The sequence below is a fragment of the Pangasianodon hypophthalmus genome, chromosome 28, assembly GCF_027358585.1.
Source record: "Pangasianodon hypophthalmus isolate fPanHyp1 chromosome 28, fPanHyp1.pri, whole genome shotgun sequence".
Taxonomy (NCBI): Eukaryota; Metazoa; Chordata; class Actinopteri; order Siluriformes; family Pangasiidae; genus Pangasianodon; species Pangasianodon hypophthalmus.
The window spans coordinates 12,265,798-12,279,339 of NC_069737.1; the positions used below are offsets into that span (position 1 = coordinate 12,265,798).

At 40.0% G+C, this 13,542-nt stretch overlaps 1 protein-coding gene across 4 annotated transcripts in view; it reads right to left on the reverse strand.

Annotated features, from left to right (window-relative positions):
- The window catches only part of ptprdb (protein tyrosine phosphatase receptor type Db), a 67,996-nt gene that overhangs the window by 21,094 nt on the left and 33,360 nt on the right, over positions 1-13,542 (reverse strand). For 3 of the 4 annotated variants that reach the window (XM_053230755.1, XM_053230757.1, XM_053230756.1), the window contains 7 exons: positions 9,324-9,468; positions 7,822-7,967; positions 7,043-7,184; positions 6,159-6,344; positions 2,489-2,599; positions 1,151-1,420; positions 104-685 (listed from right to left, as the gene is read on the reverse strand). In XM_053230755.1, the coding sequence (XP_053086730.1) occupies positions 104-685; positions 1,151-1,420; positions 2,489-2,599; positions 6,159-6,344; positions 7,043-7,184; positions 7,822-7,967; positions 9,324-9,411 (1,525 nt within the window). In that variant the 5' untranslated portion in view covers positions 9,412-9,468. Of the gene's footprint in view, positions 1-103; positions 686-1,150; positions 1,421-1,825; positions 2,433-2,488; positions 2,600-6,158; positions 6,345-7,042; positions 7,185-7,821; positions 7,968-9,323; positions 9,469-13,542 lie in introns of those variants that run through there. The other variant, XM_053230758.1, reaches the window with a different exon arrangement.

Consider the following 13,542-nt stretch of genomic DNA (forward strand, 5'->3'; position numbering starts at 1 on the left):
CTGTCTAATCATCTATGGACTCCTTTAAATCCTTTACAGTACAACATTATGTGACAAAATTCAAGATTAGAACACACACACACTCACACACAAGTGCACACACCTCCCGTTTTGGCAATGATGTGCAGGTCACTGGAGAGAGGACCATCTCCCACTGCAGTAAAAGCTAGTACTCTAATGTAATAGGTCTTGTTTGGTGTCAGATCCTGTATTGTCAGGAAATTTGCTCCACGAACTATCTCTTTCTCCCACTGGTTGACTGGCAGTGACGAATCAGATGTGTAGTACACCCTGTAGCCGACCACCTGTCCGTTTGCCTCCTCTGGCTCCTCCCACTGCACCATTGCCGTGGAGACACTGAGCATGCGGCCTCTGACTCTACGTGGCGGTGAGCTTGGGGCTTGCTCTGCTGTGCGAGCTTCTACTGTAGGACTCGGAGGACCGCGGCCAATCGAATTCACAGCTATGACCCGGAAGTGATAGTGCGAGTAGGGGCTGAGGCCGCCAACGCTGTACCGTGTCGTCGCCACAGCATCAATCTCTTTAAAAGGGTCATGGGAGGAGGCGGGTCGGTGCTGGATGACATAATAGGAAACAGGAAGTGGGTTCCCGCTGTCCCACATCAAGGTTATGCTAGTGGCTGAACGCTCCATGACAACTGGAGCTCCTGGAGGATTTGGAAGAGCTGGAAAGAGAGCAAGGGATCTTTAATATAACCTGCTATTACCTTCTACCAATATGGGTTGATCAAAACTCATATGTTTACATTTTAAGTAAATTATTGTGGCTTATTGAACATGTGCTTTTTTGCTTTTTTGTTCTAACCATTTGCTCACACCATCCCTGCAGTGAAGAATGATGGTGGTAGCATCATGTTGTGGGGATGCTTATCATCATTTTCAGAACTTACTGCCACTTTACAATGCACGTAATGGTGTGAAAAATATACGTTTAGTGGGGTAAGTATATAAACCATATAAATCATAGGCACCAGTTCATGATTTTATGACAGCAATCCTAAAACACTATTTTCCCAAATATTCAGACATTTCATTTTTATCCAGTTTAGTTTCATTTCAGAGAAATTAATTTTGACTCTATATTTAATGATGCAGCGATATATCAGTGTCAGTCTGAATGACAAGCTTGCCTTTGACTGTGATCTGTGCAACTGTTTCAATAACGCCGAGAGTGGACATGGCCACACAAGTGTAATTGGCTGACTGTCGCACGTCTGTGAGTTCTAGCACGTTCTTTCCAATGGGCATGTCATCCTCTGGGGTCAGGTCCTCTGTTCCAAGCATCCACTTCACATAAGGCATGGGAACGCCCACCGCCTGGCATGTGATGTTCACCCCTCCTCCGGGCATGACTTCGTAATCCATGGGTGGCACAGAGAAGCGTGGGGGGATCCGGCGCACTGGCAGAGTGACAACAGATCAGTCATTAGCTCTACTACAGAAGGGCTCGTTATCATACTGACATGGATTCAAGCCATATATTCATCAGATATGTGATCAAGTGAAACGACTTACGAATTAGAGTTACAGCAGTGGTTCTCAAAGTGCAACTTTCTAATATTATATTTAATCCAACTTAAATAATGAGCCTAATATTTAAATAGTTGGACAATAAAAATATATCTAAAATAAAAATAGTTCTAGCAGACTGTGACCCACTGCATGTAAAAAAAAGATTGTACATAATGTAATTTATAAGCATATCATGCATGGTAATGGGCTTAGACATAAGCAGTAGTAAATTCTAGATAAGAGTGACTATGATCATATATGGAATTAGGATTAAATGTGTGCACAGGACTTACCGTCTCTCAGTTCTGAAGAGAGGAAGAGAAGCGGAAGAAAGGCAGGAGAGAGAAATAATAACAGCATAGGGAAGAAAAAAAAAGCTCATCTCAGAATAGAAAGCACTAGCTCCAGGTGGTGAGAAACTAAAAAGAAGGCAAGAGAACTGAAAGGCATTTAAACGCACACAGCGCTCTTCTCCTAATTAAACCATTTTCACCAGTTTTAGCCGTCAAAATCAGTTCAGTTCAAGCAGGAGAAAGCTGCTGGAAGCCATTTCGGATGGAAAAATTTGGCCTCAGAAAGTAAATTTATAACAGAAGTACTGTAAATTAATCCACGGTGATCCCACATCTGATTATGAAACGGTGTGGCTCTCAAACTGATGGAACCATGGGGTGTTTCTCAAAATGTCAGCTGGTTCTCCAGACTGCACTTCAATGGGTCTATCTGTCTAGAGTATGCATGTATATATTAGTAATCTATTGTTAAAGTGCATACAGAAACTTACGCAGGTCAAACATAATAATAAAAAATTCATCCATAATGAAATTTTCTGTGATGCAACATTTATGACCATCATTAATCAACAGGGTCCATCTACAGTAAATCAGGACTGTGCTTAGTGTATATACTGTATGCTTCTTTAATACAGAGATTCTACAAATTGTTACTGAACCCACCTCTGACGTAGAGGTTAGCGGGTGTTGAGTAACGCGTCCCATCACTATTCGTAGCCACGCACTCGTATTTCCCTTGATCAGTTTCTTCACTCCGATCAATCTGCAGTGCACCTGAACAAACACACACATGCAAACACACAAACACGCACATACATAGGATGGGAGAATTTTTTTTTTTTTTAAATACACATTCAAAAGTCAGATCTGGCCTGTTGCCTAGCGTGCGTGTGTGTGATGTTCCTCACATACTCAAACTATCATGAGTGTGTGTGCATGTGTGCTTTAGCATAACGGAGTAACAATGTTCTGGCTTTCTAGCGTATTTAACAGATGTTCACAATTAACAGCAATAAAATGCTGGTTTGCAAAAAAAAGAAAGAAAAATGTGAAGTGCTGTAAAAAATAGTAAAAATAGTAAAAATTCATTAACAGATGCACAAAGGCCACAGAGAAGAAGTTAACAAAGAAGTTAAAAAAAGAAAACTCCATTAAGTACCACAGTCAAATATATAGTATGTGCACCTCTAAGTAGAAAAATTCAAAAAGATGTTTGATTAGAAAGATGAAGTTTGTGGAAGGAAAAACAGGCAGTGTCCAAGAGGAAAATTGCTGAAAGATGAAATGAGGCTTCATTAGAAGAGATGAATGCATCCACAGAGGGAACAAGAGAGTGAAGAAAAAAAAAACAGATATCAAGAAAAAAAACAGTCAAGATATAATCTTCTTAAATGACCATGTTCTCATTTAGTTTATAGCTCACTATCAAGCAAAGCTATATCTATCTAGCAAATCACTATCTATATAGCTCACCATCTACCATATAAATAAATGTTAAAAATAAAGAATTAGTAATATATTCAACTTCAGGAAAGTAGGTATGATAAATACAACCCCTAAAATTGACAAGGTTTCATCAATGAAAACTAGAATGTGATGGTCAGATAATGATGAGAGACAGAGAGAGAGAGAAAGAGAGGGAGAGAAGAGAAGTGAGGGACAAAGGAAGAGTAAATAGTAACAGGTGGGTGAATGGGGTGGTTAGCTTTAGACTCTTACCTCTGATTGGTGTACCCCCTGGATGGGTGAGAATGAACGCAGATGAGAGATTAAAGAAAAGGAGTTAGTGCAGTGAGAGAGAGAAAGAGAGAGAGAGAGAGAGAAAGAAAGAAAGAAAGAGAAAGAAGGAGAAAGGGCATGTAATTCTTCTTGTCTTAAGTGCTAAATGGGTCAGTATTAACATAATCTCTCCACTTCCATATAAGTTTGCATATCTGCAAGACAGAACAAAAGAATGGGGGGGAAGCAAGAAGCAATTGCCTTCCTGGGAATTTCTGCAGTAATGCACAGGGCTTAACACTCAAGACAGGCAGATTCACACCCACATAGGAGAGGGGCTGAAACGAGGAAGCCTCGGGATCGAGGGAGAATCCACTGGAACATTCAGCAATAAAAGAAGAGCAATAAAACTTTGGCAAGCTAGACAGGGACAGGAGAGAGAGAGATAGAGAGAGAGAGAGAGAGAGAGAGAGAGATAGAGGATAGATGTAGGTACTCTGATGGTAAGGGGTGAGAGAGTGAGCCTCTAAGTGAGACAGTTAGGGAACGTGAGAGTGACACAAGTTAAGTAGCACATGTGAGGGGGTAGCACTCAGGTGAAAATGACTACCTCTACGTGATGGGAGTGTGTATTAATAGGGCACAGGGCTTAGCTTTATGTGTGTATCCAGAGGAGGTGTGTGTGTGTGTGTGTGTGTGTGTGTGTGTGTGTGTGTGTGTGGTGGAGGGGGGGGGGGGGGGGGTCAGGCTAATCATTATTGTTAGGTGAAACATTACGTATCATGCAGTTTACTGAAACGATACTAGGAGTGCGTGTTATCTTAGCAATGTGTATGTTGTGCCTTAAAGTAACTGACTTACCAAAAGACTCTGTTGATCAAAACATAGAGAGAGAGACAGCACATGCATCACTTAATGTTACTTTTACAGGAAAAACAGTGTGTATGAGACTGTGTGTGTGTAAGTGTGTGTGTTTATAAAAATAAGACCAGAGCATATACAACAAAACTATTCCTTCAGAACTCATACATGTTTATAGACATATACAGAGATCATATTAGAGATTTGAGCTTTAGCCAAAATCATCTTTGACTTCTTAGTCCTCATTAACACAAGTCATTCTGAAAACGTTTACATTTTATTCTGGCCTCACTAGCATTTTCAGTCAGTTTCCCAAAAGGTCTCTTGTCTACGAAATGCAAAATGACAGAAAACCACACATCGTTTGTACATTTTGTTTTTACAAAACATGATTTCTTGCACGCTTCTACACTTCTACAACATGAAATTAAAATTCCTAATATAGAACAGCGCTGCAAAGAGTTGTGGTGTTTTCGGATTTATCCACAGAGAGGGGATTCAAAAAGATGCTTCTTTCAGCGGTTGAAAACGCTTTAGTGTGGATGGAAAGGCAAAGATAAGTGATGCATTTTCAAATTTAGCTGTGTTACTGTGGACTAGGATTGGAAAAAAAAAAGTGTAATAAATTGTATACGATATACAGTATATCGTCTCCGGGATGGTGAATGCTTCACATCGGCCTGCATCACACCACCCTGAAGTGGATTACTTTCCTATAGCATACGCAAGAGTACTATTATTGTTGTACTATGCGAAAGAAAACGTACTATAACAAGCGCATTAACATAAATCTGTGATGTGCCTTGCAGTCGGATCTACTGTTAGAGCTGCTGTTATAGAAAATTTATATTCTTAAACACACTTATATTCTTAAACAACATCTGTAGCCTAACGTTCGAGACAAATAACAGAAAAGGTGAGACTAACATTTTGTTAGTCTCTTTTGCTCATGCTATGCTTAGTCATGCTATTTCATCATTCTTTCACTTTTCCTTGCAAAAAAAACTTCAAGACTTTAAATGTATTAATTTTCCTGACTATATCTATGCTCTGTTTTCATGCTGTGCCTTGAAGAGGAAACACATGAAATACGAGATGCATTAAGGAGGCAGTGTTATGGGACAGAATAAAATTAATTTAGCAAATTTAGTGTCTCAAATATTATTTACATCAGAATATCTATAGTTTCTCTAAAATGTCTTTTGGATTTCCATGCTTTCCCTGGCTTGGAATTGTCTTTAAAGGTAACTTTAACTTGTCTTTAAGTCTTTAAATGTCATATTTTTCTTGACTTGACTTAAGATACAACAACATGCATTGTGTGTTTTAACTTTGTGTGCTAATTTTTTATTCTTAAAAAGTATAAAAATATTTCTAAGATAAAACTATAAGATTCTTATCAAAGATATAATAAAATCTGTGTGTTATTCAAATATTTTTCATCTCAATGCTCATTCTTAACATACAGAAGACCACAGACACAGCTATGCTGGAAATGAAATCGAATATTGTTTTTTTTTTCTCTACTTTGCTGAACTTTGTATCTGACTGAACCTCTACACACGTTGTCCTTTTGCTCAACTACTCACTGATAAACTTAACAAAATGATAAAAACTGACACATGATCATATAAGAACACACATTTTCAGGTGCAGGTTTTTTATAACTGATTATTATAACTGTACGTTTGGTACCTTCATCACTGACTCTTCAAAAGCCTAAGGATGAGCTGAGACTAAATCCAGCCCGTACCTGAGCGCAGCTGTTTGATGCGTCCGTGAGTGTATGTGTCGATGGGAAGGAAGTCTTTAAACCAGGTAATCTCTGGGTCAGGTGTGCCGCTGGCTGCACACAGCATGGTGGCTGTGCGAGAACGTTCCACCACCTTGAGCTGGGGACCCATATCTATGGACGGGAAGCCGGGAGGAAGCTGGTCCTCTGTAATATATACACACAAACATACATTAGTAATGTGTGACACACTCTTAGTGCTGTTAATCTTTTGGCAAGATGAGAGATATAAGCTGAAATTTTATATCACAATGCTGTCAAAAAAGCTAATGAAATGTAATCTGTAATCTAGCCCCCCAGCTGAGCCCCCCATTTTTACAGAATATGAAACAATTCTGCAGTTAGGTTTAATTAATTGTATTTATATTTGTATTATTTATTGGTTAGTGGCTGGGATTCTTTCGGATTTACTGTCGGACATACGTCTCCCTCTTGATGCCATTTGTATAAATTTAGCTTCTGGTCAATTGAAGGAAATAAACAAGCAGTATTTGTGGGTTTGCTATAAACCACACGGTGTAGGATTTCCATGGCAAGTTCCAAAAGCATCACATCAATAAGATCACTGTAGAATGGTACAATGGCAGGATGACGTCTGAATCCCTCTAACGAGGGGCATGTATGATGTATAAAGCTACTTTGCTGTAATGTCTGTTCTACAAACTCCTGTTCAAACACCAGTGCTTTGAACTGATTCTTACGCGGTGATCCTTCAGGGAAATGCACCTCCCCCATAAAGATTTATGAACTAGTCCGGTGAAGCCGAGTAGGCCGAAAAAAAAAAAACTGCAAGGTAAGTTGGTGATATAAATCTCTTCTTTATATGAATGAACACGCGTGCTCACCGCGCAGCACAGTGAGGCGGGTGGATGCGCTGATCTCTCCGGCCTCGTTAGATGCCACACATTCGTATATAGCCTCATCACGTGGGGTCCGCAGTGGCTGCACGCGCAAGACTGACCCGGAGCCGTCGTCAAACTCAATCACCTATAGAGACAGCACGACAGGTAAAAGGTAAGAGAGAGAGAGATGCGGCATGAGAGAAAGAGAATCACAGATGTGTGAAAGAGAAAGACAGAGAGAGAGAAATGGAGAGACAGAGAGATAACGTGTGTATGTGAAAGAGGAAAACCGAGCAGAGAGAGAGAGAGAGAGAGAGAGAGAGAGAGAGACAGAGAGTCAGTGTGAGAAATACTAATACCAATGACCTTTTTATATGTTTACTTGATACACATTTCCTACTTATTGATTCCCCAGAGGAGATCAGAGAAATATGTGTGCATGTAGAGATCCATCAATCCGATCCATATATCCATTAGTGCTGATGAAGCAAATTTCACTCTTCCAGCACTCCAAATGTAGTGTTAATAAAATTAGATTTCTTTATAATGTTTAGATATAGCCTGGACCTAGCATGTGTGTATGTGTGTGTGTGTGTGTGTGTGTGTGTGTGTGTGTGAAAGAGAGGGAAACAGATGTCAGCAGGTACCTTTAGGCTTATCTCAGACAGCCAATATGAGTGTCTGTGTGTACCAATTCAATTCCAAAATCCTGATTTACTAGCACACAGCAAATGAAAATTGTGTGTGTGTGTGTGTGTGTGTGTGTGTGTGTGTGTGTTCACCTCAAATCTCTGGTTGGTGACTTTTTTGCCCTTCCTGCTCCAAGAGATTCGGGGCTGTGGGTCTCCTGTCGCCTGGCACACGAAGGAAGCCACTCCACCCTGCACACCTGTTTGGTCAGTGGGTGTCCGGGTGAAACGAGGTGGAACTGAAATGGACGATGTGAGATGTGTTTATATGTTTCGCTGCATCACAGTCAATCGAACATAAAAATATGTTGTATAAAATATTTTTACACTAAATGAAATGTATTACTGCTTGAGAACACTATCGGCAGGCAGAAAAGAAAGCGCAAAGGTATAATGTTGGGGATCAAATTCAAACACACCTACAACTACAACCTTTTTTTAAAAAAAAAAAACGTCTCTTTTATTTATTTTTTTTTTATAACTCGTTGCACAGCTACCAAAACCAGCACAACTCTTACACTGGGCTTTTTTTAAGGTCCCAATGGGCAGCTAACTGTCGCTTGGTTATCACAATGGCAAAAGAGAATTAGACTATCACAGTTTAAGCTCCTGTTTAAATGCAGAAAATCTGTGCAGCCCATATGTACTCAAGTGGATTTCCTTACTATCTGGCCGCTGTATTAACCGGGTCAGGGGATGAGGAGCATGACACAGTGGACGCTCACACTAATCTCCTTCCTGCTCCTCTGACCAAAAACAAAGAGCCATGGGTTTTAGCACAATGCATGTGGAGAGAGAGACAGAGAGAGTGTGTGTGTGTGTGTGTGGGTGATTTTCGCCAGATAAAATCGTGACATCCTGTTTACATGGTGTGATTTTGCATATCAAAATTAATCCTGCAAAACACCCACGCAGAAGCGCTTAAGCACAAATAAATTTTTCAAACGAGTAAATATTCGCTAAAACTCAGGATTCTGTATCTTTTCACAGAGTCTGTCAGCAAACTTGTACACTGTGATGCACGTCGTGTATTGATTAAGAATGAAGATTAAGTGGACTGTTTCTTTCAGAGCGATGAATGTTTGTGGTTATGCTTTACCAACCTGGTCAAATGGCTCTAATGTGAAGTGTAAGAAACTGTCATAGTGGTTTTGTGAATTGCGATGTGGACTCTCACATCACAGCCTAAGACCTTTATTATTAGGGTGTTCGGGTGCTTTCCCACCAATTAGTCCGACTTTTATTAATAGTGTGTGCAGAAATCACAAAAATCAGGTTCAGTCCTTCGCTCGTTTCACCTACAAACAAAAATACACTACATCACTTCCTGCAGTTAGATTGAATCGTTTTCTCACTGCAATCAAACTGTGCCAGAGTTCATTTGGAAGTGGGCCGAGACCACCTCGCTCAGACGCTCTAGGACCAATTGATTTGTTCCACACAGGAGTGTGTTTGCTGTGTTCTCACCTCCTTAAAGTACTGCACTGAGGGGGAAAACGCACCAGGGTAAGTTTGTGTGTGTGTGTGTGTGTGTGTGTGTGTGTGTGTGAGATAATGAGAGAGAGAGAGAGAGAGAGAGAGAGAGAGAGACTAACTTTGAGTGTGTGTGAGCGGCAGCACACTCAGCAGCATCGGCAGAATCAGCTGGACGGCGGCTTTGTAGATCATGTGACCTCTGGCCATCCTCTCATTGGCTCGTCTCTGACTCCTGAATCACCAAGCTCTACAGGCGCTCATAACCTAATAAAAATAAAATAATAATAAAAAAAAAAATCACATTTTAGATCATCTATACAATGAGAGATTTAAAAAATAACCCCCATTTACAGATCCTTGTGTCACACAGCACGCTACATTCGAAACAGAAGATACAACATGCAATGTTGCAAAACGTTACACTACAGTGGGACAATTAAAGACACTACAAAAACATTAGTTTTCCAGGTAAACAGCAGACTTTATTTAATAAACTACTGAAGGCTTAGAGCATCTTTAAAAATAGCTTCAGATTTCCAGTGTTACGTCATGACACATAGAAACCACACTGTATAGGAAACAATTCGAGACGACTCGTTATGATAGATTTAATGTGTTCTAGCCTTAGGGAAGTTTCTTAAAATGGCTGGCATTACAGGAAATAAGCGAGACATGAATTCTCTGCAGCTTCACACAGAGGAATGAGCAAAAACTGCATCTAGGCACGCTGGGATCTAATGCTGAGGTTCTCAAAAGTCGCTGATTAACTAAATCAGGTTCAGTGTTAGGTTAGGAGTGGAACTTCAGCAGGGGCGTGATCTCCAGTTTGCTGGTATTGATTCAAATGATTAATTGACAGCAGGCTCTGCTGTGTTTAATATCCAGGAACTATGGTCCCAAATGGAGGAAGGGGCGTAAATTTGATCACCACTTCTCTCTGCTCATTGCTGGTGGGCGTTTCTAGGACAGTTTAATGGGTTTCTTACAGCCTCTGTTGTGAAAAATCAAGACAAAAAGCACAACAGCCATGTATAGAAAGCAAAAAGGGAGAAAGACTTTCCTATCTCGCCCATGACTGTTTAATCTGAGATGTGAAAGCGAATGAGAAAGAGAGAGTGAAGGAGAGAGAGAGGGACAGAGAGAAAGGTGAGCAGCTAAGTGAAGTTGCATTAAATATGGATTGTGGGCTTGGGGAATCGCCATGGTAACTATTCTCCCACGAGCAACTCGCCTGTCACACCACATCAGCATCATGCGCACTGCCTCCCTTTCCTTCTATCCATTTTTCATTCCTCCTCTGCTTTCTGAGGCTTCCCTGGCTTTTACCACGACGAGGGAAGAAAGACTACACGTGTCATTTCCTGTAGGGATTCACACAGGAAAAGCCTGGTCACAGAGGAGGTGGGGCATTTACACACACACACAAAGAAGATGTAGCTGTCATCGAGTATGTTAAAACTGGGTCACACACTCACACACACACACACACACACACACATAGACACACACATACTCGGGCCTCATTTGGAAACCACACACCAGCTTAATTCAATCCCCAAACTGCGTAAACACAAACCCACATACACAATAATGCACTAATAGCTCTCTCATACGGGACCTGACTCATCCTGTGAATACTTGTGTGTGTGTGTGTGTGTATGTGTGTGTGGTTGCACTACAATTATCATTACTGTTCACTGTGACAGTCAGGCTTGTAAAGTTCCCTCATAGTCTAGTTTACTTGTCATATTTGTTTCACGACCATTTTATTAGGAACACTTGCACATTTGCTCAGTCATGCCACGATCCAATCAGCCAATCACGTGCCAGCAGAAGACGTAAAATCATGCACACACAACAGGCTCTAGAGTTTTCGCAGAACGGTGAGGAAAACAAAAAAGCACCCAGTGAGCAACAGTTCTGCGAGAGGTCTGAGAAGAACGGCCAGACTGGTTGGATTTGACAGGAAGGCTATGGTAACTCGAATAACCACTCTTTACAACCGTGGTAAGCAGAAAAGCATCTCAGAATGAGGTGGCTGGGCTACAACAGCAGAAGACCATATCCGGTTCCACTCCTGTCAGCCAAGAACAGGAACCTGAGGCTGCAGTGGGCACAGACTCACTGAAACCTGACGGTGGAAGACTGGAAATATAACCACCCAAGTGTATTTCACCCCATTAAAACATTTTTATCTGTTTTGTGAATTGAAGATGCTTTGTTTCTAATTTGGCAGTGACATGATTGTAGCTCAGTGGGTCAGGGAAAGGTGGCAGAGAGATTCTATTAATGCTAGTGTGTTAATTACTCTAGGAGTTTGATTGCTAGCTAGTAGCTTCCAGTTGTAAAGAAGCAGACAGACTCCTGCATTAGTAGTCAGCTGGTGTAAATTCACAGTCTGTCAGAGAAGCTACTAATATTAGCAACCTGTCGTTTTCTGTGCACTTTGAGGCAACGGCAGAGTTCATGATGATATCCACACACAACCATCACCCACAAAGTGTTACACTGCTTATAAAACAGTAACACGGACTGATCTACTGAGCCGATATATTAAACATAATAGCTGGTTGAGATTGTAGATGATAACGTGTCGTACTGCACTCGGAATAATCTGCTTTAATGTACTAAGCCAAAGTATCTCAAGCGGTAGAATATAACCGAAAGATAAAGTTAATTCAAATCGATATCAGCTTATTTTTTTTCTGACAAGTGCAACATTTTATAACAACCGCGCTCTACAGAGGAGCTGCACACAACTTGCTCTCCTCTTCACAGGAGCTACACAGAACATACTCTTGCATGAGAGCCGTGATTTCTTACTGTAACACTCGTCTATATTTAGAGTTTCACCTAGACTATATCATAGTAGGGAGCTCTGCATGATTTCAACTCACACTCATATTCTACAAATGCTGCTCTTAGTTTCTAGAAATATTTTCAGATGGTATACATATTTATTTCAGACAGATATTTGATTAAAGCATTAGAGTAGAATTGTATGTAGCATTGTAGGTTTCAATCACTTCCACCATATCAGGTTTAAGGTGAGTATGAGAAGGTGTAATAATATTACCAGCTGTGAAGTCGGGAACTGCTTGCTGGCAGCGGCAATTGCAAAAACTCAGCTAGATTACTTCCTCAGTAATTTCTAAGTAAAAAATTAAACAGTACGTTTTTGATGCGATCCTTTTACAAGTCGGTTGTCTAACGGCCACATGGTCAACATTTTCACTTGATCTGCTGCTCAAAATGTTTGAAAACAAGTGCAAAAAAAAAAAAATACAGGAAAAAAAATACAAAACAAAAAACAGTGTGTTAGATCATTTAACATCACCATTAACATTATTTGTAAAGTGTTAGATGTGATACTTTGTTGTAGGCCTATTTAACCTTTTTAGGTCAAAATTTTCCAAAATGTATGTAAAAAAAAAAAAAAAAAAAAAAAGTGCTGGTTTTGGCCATTTTGGATGAAATTTTCGCTGGCATCAATAATAAATATAGTTAACTGATGTTGAATGTATACTTGTATAGTTTATTAAAAAAGTGACATAACCAATTAAGTAAACTAATCCAATCCAAATAGGGCGTACGCTGCATTTGTGGTATGCTGTAATTGGTCATTTGGTCATTTGCAAGTTGTAATGACGTCCTTGATCTGTTGGATCACGTAAAGCTCATAATAAGATACTTTTACTGCACTTTTAAAGTTACAGGCCTGAGTGGCTATTGGTTCTGTTCTACTATAGTGAACTTCAAACATTCATGCAACGTTCTGGACTGAAATTGCAGCACGGCAACAACAGCGAACAACAGCAAGTAGCTTAGTAACAAGTTAGCCGGCTAACGTTAGTGATAACTCTAATGCTGATGATTACCTTCTCAAAACAGTGATTAGTATGATCAGTGTTATAGATTTAACCACGTACTGTGTCTGGATATTAACTGATCTAAAGCTTATACTACTATAAACTTATTTACAAGTAGAGAAGGGGAACTTTACACAGTGTGTGCAGTAGGGTTGTACGATTTGAGGAAAAAAAATCCATTTGCGATTTTTCTGATCAAAATTGTGACTGCAATTTAAAATGCGATTATTTAAAAAGAGCTACAGGGTTGTTGTGGTGGTTTGCACAGTATCAAACAAAGACCAAGCATAATGACAAACTAATTATCTTCTAACACTAAATTAAACGGATGAAACTGGACTGAAATTGCAGCATAGCAACAACAGCGAACAACAGCAAGTAGCTTAGTTACAAATTCGCCGGCTAACATTAGTGATAACTCTAATGCTGATGATTATTAGCACTACTGTTTTTAATACTATTTAACATT